This window comes from Octodon degus, unplaced genomic scaffold (assembly GCF_000260255.1).
Source record: "Octodon degus isolate 3935 unplaced genomic scaffold, OctDeg1.0 scaffold00080, whole genome shotgun sequence".
Lineage (NCBI taxonomy): Eukaryota > Metazoa > Chordata > Mammalia > Rodentia > Octodontidae > Octodon > Octodon degus.
In genome coordinates, this window is record NW_004524656.1 from 7,118,207 (window position 1) to 7,141,538 (window position 23,332).

The window sequence follows — 23,332 nt, forward strand, 5'->3', positions numbered from 1 at the left end:
CCTTGTGCTTGCCAGGCAAGCACTTATTCTACTGAGCTGTCTCCCTGGTCTATACTGTAATGTTTTTGCGAGCCTGCCTGTGCACTGGATGGCATGTGGCAGCAGTATTCCCTATATTTTTGATCACCTCATAAAGACACTCATGAAAGATGACTTCCAGAAATGCTTCAGAAAGTGGCAAGAATGATGGAGCAGGTGTGTTTGAAGCTAGGGGGCAGTATTTGAGGGGATAATGGCAATGCATTTTTATTGTAATAAATTTTCCTTAAGTATTCAACTATTTTCTTGATTACCCTTTGAATATATTTTATCTTCACTGGAAAGGTTTCATAGTAGGGACAACTTGGAAGTCAATAATGGATAGAACTAGCCTGGATAACTTGATGACTTAATGAGACACTGTCTCAAAATTAAAAATACAAAAGGGCTGAGAATGTAGATCACTGTAAAGGCTCTGGGTTCAATCCCCAGTACAAAAAATTTTTTTTCTTGGTTTTTATTGTATAAACAAAACATAGATTTTTATAGAACTTTCACATTGCTTTAGGTAGCAGGAAACTGGGAATAACAATACTGTTTAGATGGGGCTCTCGAAAGAATATATCACTTATTCAGTATGTTTGAACTTCTTAATTGAGCTTTCAAGTCTAATTTGGGGATGGCGGTTGAAAAATTGGAAGATTTAAAAATTCCCCAAAGCTGAAGTATATCATTATCCCTTTCTGCTTTTATTAACTATGTGACAATTCCAGAATAGGCCAAGGGCTAAAGCACTATCCTGTAGCATCCTTCTTAGAAGAATATGCCACTCTCATTTAACTCCAAGTACTTTGATAGCATAACTTTCCCAACCAAAACACATACAGACTCCAGTGATCCTTCATTTATTTTTTTCTTTTTCTTATCTTTTATTTCTAATATATGCTGTAATGATTTGAGCACTGCTGCTGTCAATTGTAATTTAATAGACACTCAATTCTAGATTTTGCAATAACTGCATTAAGAACAGGTACCAAACAGACTCCAGGCACATATTGGTTACAAATGAACAACCATTTTGTATCTGTATATTCAAAATAGTTACGATAGATAAACAGCTACATCCTCTTAATTCAATGAATAGAAAGATTTGTTCTAATAGTGTTTGTGGACAGGAGATCATGTCTGCATCTTGTACAGTGAATAACCACTAAGACAACAATATGCAATGTCTTAATTATAGAAACTGTCCTACTAACCAATTTTGAAACTGTCTCATTGCTATTTGTTTGTCAATAAAATTATATAAAAATAAATCTTAATTTAAAAAAACAAAAAAAAAAAAACAAGGAACTAATATGTATTTATCTATTCACTGATTGGCCCGGTATACTCTTCTAGGTCTTTTGGGCTCTAAATTTATGAAAATCTATTTTGAGTTGAACTAAAATAATCTCTGGGGACATACACATCTGGAATACAGAGAATTAAGATTCTTTAGTCCTTCAAAATCCTACAAAAATAAAACACTAAAATTTCCTACTTAATTTTAAAGCAAGAAAGCAACCGGCTCTAACCTGAGCGTTAAAGAAAATACTTGTTCAGCGACACCTGGTGGTGTGGTCCTGGAAAGAAGCCACATCCCTATGGCAACACAGGGTCGCCATTTTAAATGCTCTTGCACCCGCCCCTCCGACGTCACTTCCGGTGTTACCTGCGCCGTTGCGGGGAGCTGTAAACAAGGTGTGCAGGCATCTGAAGAGCCGTCAGGATGCACCAGAGTGGAGCGGCTGGCGGCCGTGGCTGCTCTCTCTTTCCTCTGCTAGGCGTCCTGTTTTTCCAGGGTGAGCGCGCCAGCCGGCGGGGCTGCACTTCCGGCTGGGGGGTGAGGGAGGCGGTCGCTTTTCCGGTTCCGGGTGGGGGTTCGCAGGAAAGCCCCCGGTAGGCTTCTGGGAAGGACGGAGAGGAGGATGTGGTAGAAGGTGTTTTATTCTGGGGAACACCTACTCACGGCGGAGAGTTGGTGTCTTGTCAAGACTTTCCTGAACCTTGTGTGAGGTGGCACTGTCTTTTGGTGATGACGCGACTCTGAAACCACAAAGCTTTGGGGGTATCTGGTACTATCCAGTATGAGATAATGGTGATTATCTGGTGAGGTTTGGAGGCCTTTATACCCTGATTGGAAGAATACAATTCTGATAGCAGTTTGTCCCAGTCAATTTGTGAAACAAAATCATGACACTTGGTAATTTCATGTTTTTGTAAATTAGCAGGGGCTATAAAATAAAGTGTATTTGTCACAGAAGGGGTGTGACTTCATTATAATAGAAGAAAACATTGCCTTAGTATTTTGGAAGCATTTAAAAATAAAAAAAAATCATAGAAAAATCTAACATTTTAACGGATATCAGAAATACAGTGTTGACAAGATAACACTGTGTTAAATTTGGCCATGTTTGCTTTTCATGCAGTTTTCAAATTGAATACATTTCAATCCAACCTTACTACCTTCATATGACAGTGCAATTATTTACTGTATTTTATATGTGTATGACTTTTTTGAAAATTAGATATTAATATAGCTAGCTAGCTAGCATTAAAGTGAATTGTTAACTTCACAAAATTCCCCTGTAAGTAATGGGGATTTCTAAAAAGGACCTTTAATATTTTATAAATGTAAAGATTTCAGGCGCCCTAACTCTCATCAGGTAGGTCTGGGAAGTTTTTATTTATCTGGTGACTAATAACTCATGCTACCAGCACACTCCCTGATACCTCCCAGCTGCCTGTGTCATCATGTGTCCAGTGTTGTCAGCTAAATCCTTTTTGCAATATAGTATTTAGGCTACCCTACTGTCACTTCGTGTAAACGCCTATCTACTTCTGCCATGGATAATGTCCAAATATTGTTCCATTGAAGAAAAAAATTCTAGAAACAATCAGTGTGTTTTCTTGAGAGAGGTTCTTTGCTATATAGTTCAGGCTGGCCTTGAACTCACTATGTAGCCCAAGCTGGCCTCAAACTCATGACAATTCCTGCCTTAACCTCCCAAGTGCTGGACTATAAGTATGATGAGTGTTTTCTTAAACCTAATGTCATTTCACATTGAAGAGACGATTTTATGATTTGTGTACTTGTTGAATGGATTTATATTTTGTTTTTTAAAAATAACATTTGTCATGTAATTCACAAGCTATAAAATTTACCCCTTTTAAACCATTCAATTCAGTAGTTGTTCAGATTCACAGAGAGTTACATAAATACATTTTAGAACATTTTCATCACCCTAGAAAGAAGCCTTATACTCATTCTGACTTTTCCCCAGCCCTTGACAACCGCCATGTCACCTGGTCAGAATCTACTTTCTGTTTCTAGTGACTTGCCTATTCAAGTCATTTCATATAAATGGAATTATATACAGTATGTGCTTTTTTTCTTTCACTTAGCATGTTTTCAATACTTCACTGTTTTTGGTGGTCTTATTTTTAAATCTGTTAGGTGATAAGCCCTGGTTTCATGCCAGTGTTTATTTGCCTCCTCTCCTCAAGATAAGACCCCTTAAATTATTAGCTTGGTTGAATTCCCCTTAAATTATAGGTCTGGTCTTACTGTAACAGTTGTTTAAGAATATAGAAATGATAGACTAGGGAACCTAGTCTTATATTTTTCTTTCTTCCATGTAAATGTGCAATTATATGAATCAAGGATTGGCCAATTTATATTTGGGAAATGGGGTGTATAAAATTGGAATGTTTAGCTGGGTGTGGTGACACATGCCTGTAATCCCAGCACTTGCGAGGCTGAGGCAAAAGGATTACTATGAGTTTGAGATCAGTCTGGTTACATAAATGAATTCAAGACCAGCCTGCATTATATAGTGAGATCCTGTCTATTAAAAAAAAATTCGGGCCAGCGAGATAGCTCAGTGAACTAAAGTACCTGCTTAGGCAAGCTTAGGCAAGCACTGGGACCTTGGTTCAATTCTCAACACCACAAGCCATACAAGCTGGCCAGAGTCTGGAGGTAGTGGCCCATGCCTGTTTCAGCGCTGGGGAGGCTGAAAGCTGGAGGTTCACCACGAGTCTGAGCTGTGTAATGAGACCTTGCACCAACCAAATACATTAAAAAAATTTGAATCCTTGTTTTGTCACGTTTATTTAATTTCTTCCATGTATAAAATTATGTTAAGTGTAGTTCTTTTCCTCAAATTAATTTTTAAGTTTTATGGCTATATTTGTAGCTAACATGTCACCTGGTCAGAATGCTTTTTTTGTTTTTGTTTTTGAACTGGGAATTGAACTCAGGACCTTGTGCTTGCTATGCAGGCACCGTGCCACTGAGCTATATCCCTGGCCTTCAGAGTACATTTTGACTTAGGTTAAAAGATAAATATCTATAAGGACATTAGACTAAGATGAAAATTCCAGAATGACTGTAAAACTGGATTAAGAAGGGGAAGATTTAGGAAGAAATTTGATAGGAACTGCCAGAAATGTGGAGGGGAGAGGGAGGTTGTGTGTAATAATCAGTGTGGAGAATTGATTGGAGGAAGATTAGAGGGATTCTGATTTGTAATTCTAACTCATATCTCTTTACTCTGAGCCAGACATTGGCAAGCTTTGTCTATAAAGGAATGGAGAGTCAGTGTTTTAGTTTTGCAGGTACTTGGTCTCTGTTGCAACTATTCAGTTCTGGAAAAAGTGCAAAAGCAGCCATAGAGAATGTATAAATAAATGCTGGGGATATAGCTCAGCGGCATAAGCACCTGCCTGGCAGGTGCAAGGTCCTGAGTTCTATCTCTGGGCAAGAGATGGGGTGGGGAAGGGAGAGGGGGAGAAGGAAAGGGGGAAGAGAAGGGAGAGATGGGGGAGAGGGAGATGGGGGAGAAGGAGAGGGAGATGGAGGAGAGGGAGAGGGAGATGAGGGAGGGGGAGAGGGAGAGGGGAAGGAGAAAAGGGAGAGGGGAAAGGGAGGGGGAGAGAGTGAGAGAGGGAATGGCAGTATTCTAATCAAATTTTGTTTACATAAAGGCGCTGTAAGAACTTTTTAGCATTTACCAAGAACCCACTGGAGGTAATGATTGGAGTAGGGCAGTGTAGGTCACCCCCCAGGCTGCTTGCATGGTCAGGTATTACTTGTTCTTAGTTTGCCCACTCCTGTGAGATCAGTTTGCTTCCATTTGGTCCATGCGCCAGAGTTTGCTGACCTCCTACCCTGAAGCAACAATTCCTTTACTATTGTCTCTTGGGCATCTTTTTTTTTTCCCCATAATTTTATTGAGAAACAAATAGCAATGAGACAGTTTCAAACCAAATTGGTAGGACAGTTTCAATAATTAACACATTGCATACATTCTTTCTAGTAGTTAATTGCTGTACAAAATGTGGACATGATACCCTATTTACAAACACCATTAGAACAAATCCCTCTATTCATTAAGAGAATCTAACTATATATCTATTCTAACCATTTTGAATATACAGATACAAAATGGACATTCATCTGTATCCCCTTTTTTGTTTAGTTCCATTATTTGAATATTATAGGTGTGTTAACTCAGCAAAATATTCTAAAAGAGTCCAGTAGCCCATAATAGTATTGGGTCTTCCGCTTGACTGGCAATGTCAGAAATTGTTGACCTGAGTCCCCTATAGCTCAACATACCAGCATGGCTTTACTTCTTATACTTCGCTTTTATACTTTTCTGCTGGATGGTTAAGACCAAGGTAAAGCAAGACCTATGCAACAAGAGTTGTAGCTTTTGGGTCTGATAAGGTCAGTGAAATCCCCTCAGGATTTATCCTGAGATCCTGTACCTCAGATTGTACATGCTTTGTCAGTGTCTGCCATGTGGATGAGTCACGGCCATTGCTTGGCCAATGTGCTCTCTGTGAAAGCCCGAGAGACTGTTTTCTCTCCATGTGACTCTTCTCAGGCACACTCTACATCATCGATCACTTTCCTCTTTGGCCCCATAATCTCCTTGATCAGAAAATTTGGGACACTACTGAGTTACATGACGTTGCAGTACAAGTTCTCATATGTCCTGAGTCTTAATTGACCTTGGAAGGCTAGGGCCACAATGTTGGCTTTCCTTGCGGCCCTCCTTTTTCTCTAATTTTGGTCTGCAAACTTAGGTTGTTAACCCTCCAGAAGAGAAGTTTACTGTTATTACCATACAACCTAGGCTGTTAAGCTTAACCTCACTATCTGTCTACTCTTGGGCATCTTGATCTCAATGACATTTAAAGTTATCCAGAATCAAACCTATGTTCTCTTGCAAAGCCTGGTTCATTTCTAGACTTCTTTCTCTCAGTGATCACCAAGTCAGAGACTTGGGAGTCAGTGCAGACACCACTCTTTTTTCTTTTGCTTTTTTTTTTTTTTTTTTTTTAATAAGCAGAATATATTTATTGAGGGAAAGAAAGCTCCTGTCCAAGAGAGGGATAAGGGGGAGGGCCCCAAGTGGGAGTTCCTCCCCCAACTCATTTTCAAACATTAACTTCTTTCATGGTAACTGCAGTTGTGTGATGTTTTTCCATGCTATTAGGTCACACAAGCCTAATATCGAAGAGGTCATCAAGAGCAGAGCTTTTCCTGAATGAGCGCAATGGAAAGATAGATGCAAAAGGAGTTAAGGGTGTTGAAAATACTGGAAGGAAGGAAACAGGGAGAGATGGTTGATTAATGAGCACATTGTGTTCCCATAGTAGAATTTGTTACCTGCCCACCTCTTTCTTTCCAGTATTTCTCTGCATCTGAATTTTTGCCTGGAGGTGCTTGCATTTAATGGAGAAAATAGTTGTTATAAACTAGGAGCAACCAATGGCATATTGCTGGGGTAGCATTATGTAGAAGTATTATAAGAGCACGGGAGAAAAACTTCCATGAACTTCACGAGGGAATTTGGAAAGGAGCCAAAACGTAGGTCAGTGTTTGAGCTGATTTTGAAAGTGTGTGTTAAGAGATATGGTGAGGTGAGAACAGCTCTGGGTGAGAAGGGTTGGAAACATCTTTCTAGAAAAAGACACATTCAAAGGTAGGGGTGCGTAGTGCACTGGGGAACTGTCAGGACACTGCAGGCATAGTGAAGGGGATTGGACGGGTAAGTGGCAGAGTGGCAGAAGTTTGAGGCCAGATTGTTACTGTCTGGATTTAAAATCATAGCTCCATAGACACTATTAAAAGTTTTGAATATGTATAATGTTTTAATAAAATAATAATAGTTAATATTTATTAAACATTTTCATTCTAGGTACAATATTAAACATTTTATATGCTGTTTTTCTCCAGCACTGAAGATTGAACACACAGTCTTCATACTGAGCAATATCTGCAGGCTTTAAAAAATTAAAAGAAAAGTTTTTGAGATGGGATCTTGCTAAATTGAAGTTTTCCTAGGCTGGGCTTGAACTTGAAACCTTCCCACTTCAGCCTCCCAAGTGCAGAGATTATAGGTGTGTGCCACCACACTCAACTTGTGTGTTATCTTTTAAAATTGTATTGAATTTTCAGGATGATCTAGTGAAGTAGGTTTGATTTTCCCATTTATCAAATGAAAAAACTGAAGCTTGGACAGGGGAGGTAATATGATCAAGGTTTAATGGCCAGAATGGAGCTGAACTAGAACCTAAGTTTAAATTGAAATTTTAGAAGCTTTTAAGTCTCTGTACTATACTTTTGTCTTAGGATAAGGGAGGAGTTGAAGAGACAGTATAGCTCGCTGAATGTATGGCAGTTGGGCTGCAGTGGCTGTTCGTTATTACTGAAAGCTCTAGAAGATTTGCCAACACTGGTATATATTCCAGTTTTTAGACCTGGATCTTGAGCCATGAATAAAGATTTTTTTCACACTGATGAATTAGGAGTGAGGGCTTAAGAAAGACTGTGGATAGAGGGATAAAGACAGGGAGAGGAAAGAGCATTTGCAAAAGCCTAAAAGAAATGATAAATTTAGCATGGATAAAGACAGGAAAGATACTGTGGAAGAAGCAGAAGTAATCCTCATCTTGGGGATGAGCTGATTATTGTAAGGGTTCTTACGAGTGCACTCCGTCTTGGTCTCTTCCCTTTAAGAGGAATGTGACCAGACTGGATTGTCTAGAGAGGACCAAAAAAATGATTCAAAGAGGGCAAGGGTGAAGCAGAAGAGCCGGTGACTCAGAATTGTCTGGTAGGAAAGGTTAAGAGAACAAGGATCTGGAGAGGTGAACAGTGATGGAGATGATGGTGTCAGCACACACTGGTGCTTGCTCAGGATCAGGTGGGCTCCTCAGGGTTGCCGATGCTTTCTTTTAACTCATTTAATCTTCACAGTGAAATTTTTTTTTATTGGGAAAAAAGTATGTATTTAGAATTAGCCCGCTGGACTCAGTTTAGATGATCCCAATCTTGTTGGCAACATCCAATGCATCATAGTTGGGATGATGCAAACATATGCCTTCTTCTCTCCATCAGGCTTGATAAGGGTATTGACCTTGGCAACATTGATGTCATAGAGCTTCTTCATCACTTGTTTGATCTGGTGCTTATTGGCTTTGACATCCACAATGAACACCAGTGTGTTGTCCTTGATCTTTTTCATGGCTGACTCTGTGATCAGGGGGAACTTGATGATGGCATAGTAGTCAAGCTTGTTTCTCCTGGGGGCGCTCTTCCTAGGGTATTTGGGCTGCCTCCAGAGCTGCAGTAATCTTGAGACTGTGGAAGGTGGGTGATGTTCATATCTTTTTCTTTTTGTGGCTGTGGATGCCTTCTTGGCCTTCAAAGCTTTTGTTTTGGCTTCAGCTTTTGGAGGGGCAGGGGCTTCCTTCTTCGCTTTTGGCACCATCTTGGTAAAAAGCTTAACAGTGAACTGCTGAGTTAAGCACTGAAATCATCCCCACAGGTTCCTGAAAGTGAAGATGTACAGTAATTTGCTGAGGCTGCAGAGCCAGCGAATGACAGAGTTGGGATTTTAACCCAGGTCCAGTGGTTTAGGAATCTGTGTATGTAATCACTGCACCAGTCTGCTGCCAGGAGCTAATGGGTATGGATGGCTTTAGAAAGAGGAGGCCACTAGACACTTAAAAATGTTACTTATTTTTATATTTTGTTTTTCTTCTTTTAACTTACTATTTATTTATTTATTTGTGATACTGGAGAGTGAACCCAGGGCCTTCACACTGAGCTACATCTTCAGCTTTTTTTTTTTTTTTTTTAAATTGAAACACGAACTTGTTAAGTGGGCTTGAATTTGAAGTCCTCTTACCTCAACCTTTCAGTGTGCTGCCATTATAGGCAGCATGTGCCACCACACCCAGCTCATGATTTACTTTTAATGTGGTTGATTACCTCAGAAAGAAATGGGGAAATGAAATAGAACATTGGGGCAGTAAATAAAAAACAAAAACAAACTCTTTAATTGTTAAAAATTTTCAACAATTAATGGAAAATACCTGTTTTGTGTTATATCTAAGGTGTTTGATATTTAGACAGATACTGATGTTAAACTCAACAGTCTATGTTTTAGGGTAAAAATATCATTAAGCTTCTCTTCTAGAGCATTAACAACTTAAGTTTGCGGTCCAAAACATTAGAGAAAAAGAAGGGCTACAAGAATAGCCAACATTTTGGCCCTAGCCCTTAAAGATCAGTGAGGACTCAGGACATAAGAGAACCTGTACTATAATATCCTGTAACTCGGTGGTGTCCCAAATTTTCTAATCAAGGATATTATGGGACTACAGAGGAAAGTGATTGATGATGCAGAGTGTGCCTAAGGAAAGTCACCTGGAGAGAAAACATTCTCTCAGGCTTTCATAGAGAGCAAATTGGTCAAGCAATGGCCATGACTCATCCACATGGCTGACACTGACAAAGGATCTATAAACTGCGGTACAGGGTTTCAGGGTAAATCCTGAGGGGATTTGACTGACCTTGTCAGATACAAAAGTTACATTTTTTTGTTGTATGGGTCTTGCTTTATCTTGGTCTTAACCATCCAGCAGAAAAGTATAGAAACGAGGTATAAAAGGTAAATCCATATTAATAGGCTGAGCTGTAAAAGGCTCAAGTCAACAACTTCTGACACTGCCAGTCATGTGGATAACCTACTACTATTGTAGACCACTGGACTATATTGGATTACTTTGCTGAATTCATGCACCTACAATATATGAATGGCAATGGAAAACGTAAACAATCTGTTCTTATTGCGCTGATGCTTGAGACAGTGGTAGCTTCGTGCTGCAGTCATGTTGTGCTTGGGGTGAGTCCCTCCAGCCCCGTGAAAGCTGCTGTATTCCTGGAGTGTGTGTGGGCGTGCAGGGAGATTACGAGAGGGGGAGTGATGCTGCCTTTCCATTTACTATGTGTAGCCCTACTTTTTTCTATTGAATTAGGCTACAAGCCTGTGTTTGGAAAAATGCTGCTGTGACCAGGTTTACATTTTTACCCAGCTATTCCATCTATGATTTAAGATTGCAAAATGATGAAAATGCTCTCCTAGATTAATGCAGACACTGGCTCCTTGTCCCTTGCCCGGGAAGATAATGATTGCTTTGGCTTTTTGATGAGATGCCTAAAAATGATAAATGGCATGCCTGTATTGTTTACTTATATCTGTGTATTCCACAAAAGCAAGTACATTTTCAGTGTTTGGTCATGCTTTGATTAGGTGTTCATATCGTCATTTCCTTGGAGATTAACGCAGATGCTCATGTCCGAGGTTATGTTGGAGAAAAGATCAAGTTGAGATGCACCTTCAAGTCAACTTCTGACGTCACTGACAAACTGACCATTGATTGGACATACCGCCCTCCCAGCAGCAGTCGCACAGAATCTGTGAGTATGTTCTTCAAGGAGTTTCCTTGAGGTCCAGTGATGTAGCTCAGGGGTACAGCACCTGCCTGCCAAGTGCAAGATCTTGAGTTTGATTTGTGGTACCAAAATAACAAAAGTTTACTTGAGTCTTTTGGTTTAACAGTGTTTGAATCCTTTTGTTACAAGTTGCAGGCACACACAAGGCCCTCTCAGAACAGAAAATGGAAAGAAGTGAACTTCTATGACATTCACTTGATCATGTAGGACTTGTTTTGGGGGTGTTACCAGGAATTGAACTCAGTACCTCAGGCTTGCTAGTCAGGCGCTGTGTCACTGAGCTAAATCCCTGGACCCCTAGGTAGGTTGTTTTATGCTTTCTCATAAGAATTTTGCACAAAACCTGTAGGAAAAAAAAATTAAGAAAAAAAGAAAATGTGGTTTAATTTTGTTTCCTCTTTGTTGTTTGCTTTTTGCATAATATTATAACTTCATCTTCAGATTTAATGTATTAAAAAGGGTACCTGGGCCAGGCATGGTGGTGCACACCTATAAATCCAATACTCAGGAGTCTGAGGCAGGAGGATTGTTTTGAGTTTGAGAGCAGCCTAAGTTACAAAGTGAGCTCAAAGCCAGCCTGGGGCCAGTGGTCTAAAATGCCTGCTTAGGCAAGCTTAGGCAAGCACAGGGACTGTGGTGGTTTGATCCCTTGCACCAAGTCACACCAGCCATGCCTCCAGGGTGGCCACAAAAAAAAAGAAAAAAAAAAAAAAAAAAAAAAAAAAAAAAAAAAAAAAGAACAACAAAGAAAAAGCCAGTCTGACTGTATAGGGAGACTATCTCAAAAAGACGATCAATAAATAGGTAAATACATAAATAGGTACCTGCAGAACTGTTGGCTAGAAAAATTCTGTAAGTCCCAGTCACAGACATACTTTTTCTTAGAGTTGCTCATTTCCTGTTGAGTAGTCTCAGTGGGTGTGTATCTGTTTGCATATCTGTGGTCTGTAGATTTATCTTGGCTTCTCCTCCTAGCACATAAACACTGGCAGTGATTTATATAGCTGCCTTTGAAGGAAATGGTGGCACTTTGTATTGCTGACAGATGTCAGTGACAGTCTTGTAATATTACAAACAGTATACTTTAATCGTGCATACAAAACACATTTATGATTCAAACACTATTGTTGATGTCTAGCAGAAGATTACAGTGCTATAAAAAAAAAACTTTATGATTCCATCAGTACCCTTAGATCAGAATGCATGCTATTCAAGAATGTGAATGTCATAGCTATGTGTCTGATTGGATTTTTAAAAATAATTAATTAATTAATTAATTTGTGTGTGTGTGTGTGTGTGTTTGTGTGTGGCCAGCTCAGCCCACCAGGGGGTGGGGCTGGCTGGTATGTGGTGCTGGGGGATTGAACCGCGGTCCCTTTGCTTTGCTAATCTTGTTCTAAGTAGGTGCTTTTTAGACCACTGAGCCATCTCACCAGCCCCTGATTGGATTTTTGAAAGTGTTCTTAGTTTATTTAGTTTTCCTTCATTGGAAAAATTTTCCTTTCCTGTCAACATGTAAGCTTTGAAATCTATTTTAGGAGCCATTACTGAAAACTACATAGCATGAAGCTAGGTATGTGGCTAGTGAAGGTTTGCTGTGGTCGTATTCTTTTATTTTTAGATCTACATATAGTTCATTTTGTTCTGAGTAGTCAGGAAACTATGGCTGGTCTTATTTGGCTCTCCTTGGCCAAAAGTAGGGCAGAGTGAGCAATGTGGGAGCTTCTTGGGTTAGAAACATGAGACACAAATAGCAGTTCTCTTACGGGACTCTTTGCTGTGAAGTGGTCAGAACATCAGCAAACTCACCCAGGTTGGAATTAGTGGACGCTTAAGGTCACAAGGTAACAATGCAGTTACATGGCAGCTCAGGTTTCTATCAGGATAATCAGCTGGCAAGGGTTTCATTATCACTGGTTTAACATGGAACTTAGGTTCCACCACACCTGGCAAAACCTTTTACGCTGATGCTGATAATCAGTGGCAGGCCTTCTTTACCTCCCACTTTGGAGCATTCGTTGTGCATATTATTTGTTAATATCTGTATTTACCACAAAACATAAGTTTTGTGAGATTAGGGACTATGCCAGTGTGGTTCCCTCTATGTTTTTATCAACATATTGCTTAGAACATAGTTGGTGTATACTAAATGTTTGTTGACTACATGCATGAACAAGGAACTAATAAATGATTCAGCATCTTCTTTGGGAAGTTACTCTAAAAAATTGGGCAATTCGGTGGTTACAAATGCATGATTTCCTAAGTGGGAAGGTATCAAGCAAATAAAGAAAGAGGAGAGCCTTGTATCTTGCATAAGAGAAAAAAACTTAAGTTGTTTTGTAGTGCTTGCCTGGCTCACCTCCAGGTGTCATTAGGTATTTTTGATAATGAAGTGTCTGGTCACCATGTCCAACAAAGTATTTGTAAAAATTCATCATGTACTTATTGAGTGCTTATCATAACATTTGACTGGGGGTTATATTATCTGCCAAAGTAGATAACTGGAGAGATGCTGGTTTGTATTATAGCCTCCCAGTGATTTTGAGAATAAGAAAAAAAATCTCCCATTTGTCATGTTCTAAGTTTGTCTTTGAGAAACTCCTATAGTCTTTTGGTTTTGGTCATATTTCCCTTTTTGTAGATTTGGGATGGTTATACCTTGAGCCTCATATAGCCTAGTGTTGTTTGGATTCTCTATTGAGTAAATGTGTGGAAGTCATTTGCAAGCTATGCAGTACTATACGATTATTAGATATTATTTTAGAGTGATGTATCTCACTTGTTGACACTGTAAGAAGGACAGTTCTTTGATGTGGGGGCTTTCCTGTGCATTACAGGATCCCTGGCCTCCACCCACTAGATGCCAGTATCTCCTCCCTCTCCCTGTTGTGACAATTGAAATTGTCTTCAACTCAACAGCAGGAAAACAAGTAACCAGGGACTTGTGCGTAGCTTAGTGGTATAGTTCTTGCCTAGCATGTTCAAAGCCCTTGGTTCAATACCCAGCACTGACACAGACAAACGAATAAATACATTAATATAAAAATAAGCAAAGGACCTGAACAGGTATTTCTCAAAAGAAGAGACACCGACAGATGTATGAAAAATGCTGAACATCTCTAATTATCAAGGAAATACAAATTAAAACCACAATGAGAAGCTACTTTACACCCTTTAGAATGGCTGAAAGAGATGAATTAGGGGCTGGCGATTTGGCTCAGTGGTAGAATGCTTGCTTTGCAAGTTGGAGGCCCTGGGGTCAATGCTTGGCCCCCAAACCAAAAAAGATAAACCTCCCCTAAAAAGAAAGATAAATTATAACAAGTTTTGGCAAAGATTGGGGAAAAGGGAACCTGCTTACACTGTTGGTGGGAATGTAAATTAGTACAACCATTTTTGAAAATAGCATGAAGCATCCTCAGAAATTTGAAAGCAGTTCAGGGTGTAGCACAGGCAGAGCTTAGTATGTATGAAGGCCTGGGTTCGATTCCCAGTGATAAAAATAAAAGTCACATTTTGCCCTATAAAATATATAATTTCTATTTGTCAATTAAAAATAAGTATACTTTTAAGTGGGCCTCTGTGGCGCCAGCGGTTAGGGCCTTGGCTGCTCCTTGCAAGGTCGGCAGTTCTAGTCCTGGTCGGGCAGGAGCGCGTGGAGTGGAAAAATAAACATATTTTTAAAAAGATCTGACGATATTACCAAGTGTTTTATGGAGAATGACCTTGCCCTTGACTAAAGGCTATTGCTGTAGACATTATGGAGAATTTAGTAGAGATTCAAGGGTTAGGGGCTGGGAAGTCTCTCATCAGTCCTTTTACTAATCCATTTTATTAACTTCTGTTATATGATGGAGGGGAAAAAAGCATTTAAAAAATTGCCAACTGAGGGGGAACTACCCGCTCGGGCCCCGCTCCTGTCCCTCTCTTGGACAGGAGCTTTCTTTTTCTCAATAAATATATCCTGCTCATAAAAAAAAAAAAAAATTGCCACCTGAAAAAAACCATTATATGGTTGTATTTTACTTTAAACCTGCATGCTCTGCATTTTCAGTTTATTTTCCAAATTAATTATTTTTTTCATGGTGTTGTTTCTTAGATTTTTCATTATCAGTCTTTCCAGTACCCAACCACAGCAGGCACATTTCGGGATCGGATTTCTTGGGCTGGAAATGTGTACAAAGGGGATGCGTCCATAAGCATAAGCAACCCAACTCTCAAGGACAATGGGACATTCAGCTGTGCCGTGAAGAACCCCCCAGATGTGCACCATAATATTCCCCTGACAGAGCTGACAGTCACAGAAAGAGGTAAGTTGACGGCCACCAGCCTTCTTCTGCGGAGCTCTGTCTCTGCTGTGCTGCTTTCTGAGTAATCTAATAAGCGAGGCCATATTTGGGTAAGCTGGTTGGGTCATTGGATTATTGTGTCAATGTGGCTGTTCCCCCCCCCCCAATTGTGGTATGTCTGTTAAGTTGAATTTTTGATCTTTATTTTGAAAATTGATGTTTTTTCTTCAAATAGTGTCAGTTTCCCCATTATCTCCTTTTTATTTTAACTTCAGGTGACCAAAGATCTTATGTAATGTATGGAGTAAATGGATAGCTGTTGCCTCTGTGAACCAGAAGTCCTTCTGGTTTCCCTGATAGATTCACACTCCCGGTAACGAGACAGCACGTTCGCCTACATCTTGAGATGGTGCTCCCTCTAATGACGGGAGGTGTGTGTTTCTTTTATGCTGCAAACGATAGCAGCTTCCTGTCAGCATGAAATAAATGGAGAGGAAGTTAAGGCTGCCCTTGTTTCTACGTTTTTTCCCCCATGATGATTCAATGGTCTCTCTAATTCTTATTTGGATTTGAGCCAGAGACGTAGAGATAAATTATGATTCATTATAGTTGCTTTATTATTTCTCAGGTCTTCCTTTCCCCCTTTCGAACTTCGCTTTCTCTTCCTTCCATCTCTCCTCCTTCCTTTATTCCTTCTCTCTCGTCTTTCTTCTCTTCTTTTTTCTTTATTATCCTTGTCTTAATCTTTTTGGACAGGAACTCCTAGGTTTCAAAGCACAGGCACATTCACACTGCTAGAAAGGATAGATTCTGGTGATGGTTTTCTGGAAGGAAGTTCGGCAACAGAGATCAGATTCCTTAGACATATGTCCTTTGGTCCTGTCATTCTAAAATTTTATCTTAAGTTAGTGGAGCTAAACATGAAGATTTATGTATAAGCTTGGTCATCCTAATGTGTTATGCAGATTCAAAGAAAACGAATGACCTTGCGCTTGCTAGGCAGGCCCTGAAGCCACTGAGCTATCTCCCTGGCCCCCCAGAAGGAATTTTTAATTACATGAAAATATGTGTCACCGGATGTTGTGGCAAGTGCCTGTAATCCCAGTGCTTTAGGAGGCTACATTAAGGGTATCAAAAGTTTGATTTTTTATTTTTTTGAGATAGGGTCTCACTATATAGACCAGGCTGGCCTTGAACTCACAGGAGTCCTCCTGCCTCAGCTTCCTGAGTGCCAGGATTATAGGTGTGCACCAGCAGGCCCAGAAAATGTTTGAATCTTACAGTCAGGGGTGGTGGCATACAGCTATAGTCCCAGACCTGGGGACTGAGGCAGATCGGATCACTGTGAGTTCAAGGCCAGGCCAGCTTAACTGACATAGCAAAACTTTGTCTTAAAAAAAAGTTTGAGTTTTACCACGGCAACTTAGACCCTGCCTTAAAACCAAAAAAATAAGGGCTAGGGAGATGAGTTGGTAGAATAAGTGCTTCCCTGGCAAGCACAAGGAAGGGCCTGAGTTCAATTCCCAGTTCTGCAAAAACAAACAAACAAACAAAACCAAAAAAATAAGAACAGGACTGGGTATGTAGCTCAATGTGAAGGTCCTAGGTTTAAGTCTCAGTCCCACAAAGACAAAGCAACTAAACCAAAATGGAGTCTGGGGCTGGGGAGATAGCCCAGTGTTTTAAGTGCCTGCCTGGCAAGCACAGGGTCCTGAGTTCAATCCCTGGTGCCAAAAACAAAAACCCCAAGCAAAACCAAAACAAAGTCTAAACATATTTATAATATATTAAGTAAAATATGTTAAGATACTATGTAAAATATGATTTATATTTCTAAGGATATGCACCCCACTCTCGTATGGACCTTCATACATGTGTCTTACAACTTGACAAAAGACTGAAGTGGTGGGTGCCAACATGTTTTTCCTAGGTAGAAGAGTTATGGGTACATTTCTTTTTCTTTTACTATGCAGTTCAGGCTGGCTTTGAACTCACTTATATAGCCTAGGCTGGTCTCAAATTTGCGGTGATCCTCCTGTCTCAGCTTCCCAAGTGCCTGGATTATAGGTGTATCCACCACACTAGGCAACAAAGAGTTATGGGTACGTTTCTAATTCTTCATTCTAATTTTCTAATTCTTCATTCTAATTTTGTGTATTTTCTGTCTTTTTTGTAATGAATGTTCCTTTCATAATCAGAAGTACCTGAGCGAAAGTAGAACCTATCTCATGCCAAAAGGCGTGCCTGTACGCCACTTCTGTTTTCCCCCTGCAGGTTTCGGCACCATGCTGTCCTCCGTGGGCCTGCTTTCTGTCCTCGTCTTCATCCCCTCTGCAGTGGTGGTGGCTCTGCTGCTGCTGAGAATGGGGCGGAAGGCTGCAGGGCTGAAGAAGAGGAGCAAGTCTGGCTATAAGAAGTCGTCTATCGAAGTTTCGGATGAGTATGTCTCCCTGCAGCCCAGGCAGTTGGCCCGTGTGCTCCTCAGCTGCTTTGTGGTGGCACCCAGATGTAGCCACACACCATTTTCTCTTGAGGCTGAGTTTAGTGCTGTGGGTGAAACTGCCTTTTAGATGGAGAGTAGTTCTCTGAGGAATACTAGGAGGAAGGTTGAAAGTTTCTCCTTCCCATTCTCCTTTCTTCCTGGCAGTGCTGGGGATTGTATCCATGTGCTGGGCTAGGGCACTACTGCTGAGCCTCTTCTTCAGCCCTTTATTTGCTATTTTGAGGCAGGGTTGCTAAGTTGTCTAGGCTAGATCCTTCTGCCTCAGCCTGCTGAGTAGCTGTCATAAGAGGTGTATCGCACTACCCGGCTTGCCTTCTCCTTTTTTTGCCCTTCTTGGTCAGCAGACGCTCTGAAGGGGCTAAGTGGATTGTGGTTCTCAAAAGGACTTCTTAGCTGAGCGTGGTACACCTGTAATCCCAGCACTCAAGAGGCAGAGGCTGCTTTGCGGTGGAGTATCCTAGTGGTTTAGAGGCCAGCCTGGGCTACATGGTGAGTTCAAGGGCAGCCTTAATCCTGTCGCAAACAGCGAAAACAAACAAAGCATTTATTAAACACAAATCCGTTTTTTCCCTAAAATGAAATCTAGCTAAGGAAAAAGTAAAAAAAAAAAAAAATCTATGTTAAAAATTTGTAAGTTCTTTATTGTTTGTGTCAGGGATTCTTAACCTGTGAAGGAGAGTCATACCTTGAAAGGGGCCATTTCATCTCGTCTGTGTATGTGCATTATTTATTGGAGGGAGTGCCTCTTATGAGGTATTCATGGTCCTAAAAAGGTGAGGAACTCCTTGCAAAGATACCAGTGTCTGTTTCTAAGCATAATATGCAAAACCCTTTCTATCCTGACCCTAAGTTAATTATTCTCTGCATTTTCTCCTCATTTGCCCTCATTTCCAGTGACAAGGAACTTATTTTCCCCCACTAGCCACTTTACACTCACTCAGGTAGTTGAGATAGATAAGATAGATATTTTTCACATGCTGTTGTTTTCCCCTCTTCCTTCTCCTGCTTATCTGGAAGCTCTTATCCTCCAACTCCATCTGAATATTCCCTTCTCCTTCCGTCCCAAGTCCTGAAGGGAGAATCAGTCACTTCCCTTCTGCTGCACAGCAGTTTCATCTTGACTCTATTGAAACATCGACCACATTGTATTATAACATATGTGTTAAGTTTATAACAGCCTTCTCACCCCATGAGATCGCGAGCTCTCCCCAGGAATTGTCTGTGTTCTCTCTCTTTCTCTCTCTCTCCCTCCCTCCCTCCCTCCCTCCCCAGACTCTACCATGATGCCTTTACAGTATGGATACTCAGTCTTTCTCTGAGTGAGTGAGTGGTCATGGCCAGCAGCTATTTATTGAGCCCTTACTATGTGCTCCCCCTTGTGGTGTGTGTTCCACATGTATTTGTACTCCTAACATGTGCTTTAAGGGCACATTGATCATGTCTGCATTTTATAGATGAGGGTACAGGTTCCTGGGGTTAAATTTGTCCAGTGACTGAGGAGATACATGGCAGAATGGGGCTCTATAACTGGACTAGTGTGATTTCAAGAGCTGAGTTTGGAACAGCTCCTTCTAGAGCCGTTGGAGCTGACAGACAGCCCGCTGGGGCCCAGGTGCTGGAGGGTCTCGGCCCCTGCCTATACTAGTAGAGTGATGCCTCAGATTCGGTTTATGTTCTTTCCGCAGCACTGACCAGGAGGAGAAAGGCGAGTGCATGGCAGGGTTCTGCGTCCGCTGTGCCGAGTGTCTGGTGAGTGCCTGCCAGTTCTGTGTGTACTGTTGCTTCCTTACCCTCCTGTCTGTTCAAGGGGACCTTCAGCCCTCCAAGCAGCAGACCTGTGCAGGTAGCACTAAAGAAGGGGTGGACCAGGCTGCTTCTCAGAAGCGTTTTGGTCTCTGGAACCCTAGCAGTTTCAAGCCCAGGTTTGTTCTCTGTCTCACGGACACAAAGTGGTATTCGTAGGCCAGGGAAGTGGGTGTGGAGAGCAGTCTTTGCTGACTGACAGAGGCCTTGAAGGATCAAGGTCTTTTGCCATTGAATTCAAACTAGGAGACTTGGAAGGTGGACCCAGAACCTTGGATTTAACTTTTCTGCTGAGCCTTGTTATCTTCCAGGGGGCTAAAATTATAGCCTTTTAGGTGACTTGATGCCATTTATCATTAGGAAACACCACATTGTAGGAAGGCCTGAATTTCCATTTGAATTTCAAAAGACTGTCACCCTCCACCTTCGGTGCTTGCTGTGACTAACAGGCTTGTGTGGCTATGGTGGGATCTCAGGAGCAGGCAGGACTCTGATGTGGTGCAATTAGAAACAAGTCAGAAGCAGCCTGTGATCTAATGTGACTCATTCCTGCCATTGCCGACTTAAGTGGAGCCCTCTTTGTTCTCACTGCTGAGCTCAGCCCTTGGCCACACAAGCACACCTGACTACTCACTGCAGTGCCTTTGTTTCTCTTTCTCTCCTGCCCTTGAGTGTTGTGAGAGGAGAAAAGGGCTGCTAGAGTCAGGGGAGAGGGCAGACCTGAAGTCAGCCGTCTGGGTTTTGAATATTCTGGTAATGCAAAATTATTATCGTTCAGGTGATTATTGGCTGTGTTTCCCATATTCACCCTCTTTGTCATTGTCTACTGAGCACCTGATGTGTACAATGTGTGCCATCTGAGCTACTCAGAAAACAGATGTGGACAAAAATGTTCTTTACCCAAGAAAACCTCTCTCCTCTTCTAAGACCCAGTGGATGTGCCACTGTGTTTTGGGCTGGAGTACAAACACTGACTAAATTTTTAAAAATATATAAAACTGGCTGGGGACATGGCTCAGTGGAATAAGCGCTTCCCTGGCAAGCGCAAGGGCCTGAGTTCAATCCCCGGTTCTGCCAAAACAAAAACAAAAACAAAAACAAAAAAAAACACAGCATAAGTCATGTTTAATGCCAAGGAGCAAAATTGATCAGGAAAGAAAGCTAGGATGCCTGGCTCTACCAAAGGCTGATGAGACCCTTTGTTGCCTATTTGGGGGAGTGTGGCAAGGGATGAAGACAGATATTTGCAGTTTCAGGGGGACCAGGAGGTCGCCTTCAGAGTGGCCTCAAATACTTCTTCAGCTGGCCCACTTTTATTAACCGGGGAGAGGTGCAGGGGGAGGGGCACTTACATTTCCTGGAACTGAGACGGCACAGTAAAAACCGGTAGTAGAATGAGGAACAGGTTTGGCATCACAAAGGAAACAAGTTAAGATCCTTCCCCATACCTGGGCATTGTTTATTTTGTCTTGGTCTCAGCAGATGTTATCTTGCTTCAGGAGGCTGGGGTTACTGGATTCCGGCCCAACGGGGAAGCCTGCAGCCTTCCAAAAGCCCTTCCCTGTGCCTGAGGCAGATCCACATCTGCCTGGCGTCCTGCTGACTGCAGGGTCTGTAGTGTGGCCCCCACTAACCTGTCACATAGCCTGGTCCCCAACACCGCTAGGGGTGTGATGCTAAATAGCACGGTCAGGGGCACGCTCAGTAATTAATACGGCATTTGAGCCAACTCTTGCAAGAAGCAGATGGCAAACTGTGCAGCTACGGAGGGGAGCATTGCGGGAGGAGGAAGCTGTAGGTGCAGGGGCTCTCAGGAGGGCCTGTGTTGGTGCAAGGGCTCCTGGGCACAGTGAAAAGAGGCAGCATGGGTGGGAGGCTGGCTCTGCACTGCTTTTTTTTTTTTCTGAACCGGGGATTGAATTTAGGCCCTTTTGCTTGCCAGGGAAGCACTTATTCCACTGAGCCATCTCCCTGGCCCTTTCTGCACTGCTTTTATCAGGATGTCCCCTGAAGCCTCAGGTGTGTTCCTTACTATAGGCAGATGTGGACAAAAATGTGAAAGGTGCTGAATCACGGGGCGCTGTAGCTACCTGTGATGTTAGGAGCTGGGGCCTGTGTGAAGAGGTGGGTGATGTGGGGTGTGGCCTGGCTCTTCCCTTTAATCTCTACTTCCTGGCTCCCATAATGGGAACAGATTTCCTCCCATCTTGCCCTCTGCTATACTGTTTCTTCTTGGGAGCTGTTGACCCTGGACTGGAGTGTGAGTCTCCTTTGAGTTGTGGGTGTCAGCTGTTTTGTCCCAGCTATGAGGAAAAGACTAAGACTTCTATCCTAAACTCCTGAGCTGTCCTAAACATTCTACGGTAGGCAGGTACATTTTCTTGTGTGAGGTTTTTAAAAAATTCACCAAGGAAAAGGGAATGATTTGGGCTACACAACAGAAATTAGCCCAGTAGACACATGGCACTGAGGTCCTGTGATGCTTCGTGGGATTTAAGTCTGTTGAGTCAGTGGCATTTCACTGTTATCACCCCAAACCAAGTTCCGTGCAGAGTATGCAAATGTGTGTCTGCCTGAACTCAGGTGTGACATTGCACCACATACGCACTATTCCTCCTACTGTTCTTTCACCTCCAGGATTCAGATTATGAAGAGACATACTGATGGAAGTCTGGATGGTTTGAGAAGAGCTGCCTAATGACAGAAAGTGTCACCTTCCACTGGCAGCTAAAGCCTCTTGGAGGATGGAGCTGGCTTGGCAACGGGGATGGCAGATTCTGGATGTCCTCTGGGAAGACTTAGGAGCCATTTATTTATTGAAGAACTATTCTTTTTATATTTATAAACTGTTTAGAAACTCTCCAAAGAGAGCCATGACTCTCCCTTTTAATAAGTTATGCTCTACTTGAGTGAAGACATTCTTCTCCTGAACAGAACACTGCTTTGGTTAACCTTCACTTTTGAACATATTATGTGTTTTCATCCAGTTATTTGAAGGAGAATCCTAAATGTTTGCCATGCTGCTGGTGCCAAAGTCGTATTTGGAAGGAAGTGCAGGCTGACACCTCTTGGTGATGTGCTACCAGACAAGTGCTTGCTTGGGACTGAGGTCCTTTGCTTTTTGCTCCATGCAGTTTTAGCTGTGAGTTAGTCTACAGTCAACATAAATACTTGGCTTAATGATCTCATCACTAGTTGTATTTGGGTGACTTGGAGGTGACAACCCTAATTTCCTTAGAGTTGATAAGATCAGGCTTTGTTGCTTTGCTTTGATTGGTACTTATTTTTGTTTATGAATTAGGACCTTACTATATAGCCTCAGCTGACCTTGAACTCAGCAATCCTCTTGCTGCAGCCTCCTGATTACTGGGGTTACAGGTTTGCATCACTACACCTGGCTTCAATTGGGTTTTTTAAAGCAATAAATATTGTTATTTTACAATTAAGGAAAGAAGGGGCTGGGGAGATAGCTCAGCAGCGTAAGCACCTGCTTGGCAAGTGCAAGGTTCTGAATTTGATCCCTGGTACTGGGGGGAAAAGAAAAGGGAAAGAAATGGTGACACAGAAATGTTTTCCTTGTCTTGTGCTAGATACAATTTGGGTCAAACAGTTGTCGCTATTTTATGTTCCTGTAGCTGACTAATTTGTGGCTTCCTTCTTGATTTGTTTGTTTATTCAAGCCAGGGTGTTGCTGTGCAGCCTGGGCTGGCTTTGAACTCACTCTGTAGCCCACACTGGCCTTGAACGTGCTGCTGTCCTCCTGCAACAGCCTCCTGAGTGCTGGGGATTATCTTTCTTCCTTTTTTTTTTCTTTCTTCATTTTTCAGAGAGAAGAATTTTTCAAAAGGTTTTTTATTGAGGATTTATTGAATAATTTGGTAGTTCTTTGCAATCAAA

At 41.7% G+C, this 23,332-nt stretch overlaps 1 protein-coding gene across 1 annotated transcript; it reads left to right on the top strand.

Annotated features, from left to right (window-relative positions):
• Positions 1–1,699: 1,699 nt before the first annotated feature.
• Positions 1,700–22,826, top strand: Mpzl3 (myelin protein zero like 3). Its single transcript, XM_004636455.2, has 6 exons — positions 1,700–1,823; positions 10,638–10,804; positions 14,940–15,150; positions 17,404–17,569; positions 19,318–19,381; positions 22,073–22,826. The coding sequence occupies exons 1-6, from the start codon at positions 1,751–1,753 to the stop codon at positions 22,097–22,099; spliced, it is 708 nt and encodes a 235-aa protein (XP_004636512.1). The 5' UTR covers positions 1,700–1,750; the 3' UTR covers positions 22,100–22,826.
• Positions 22,827–23,332: the final 506 nt, after the last annotated feature.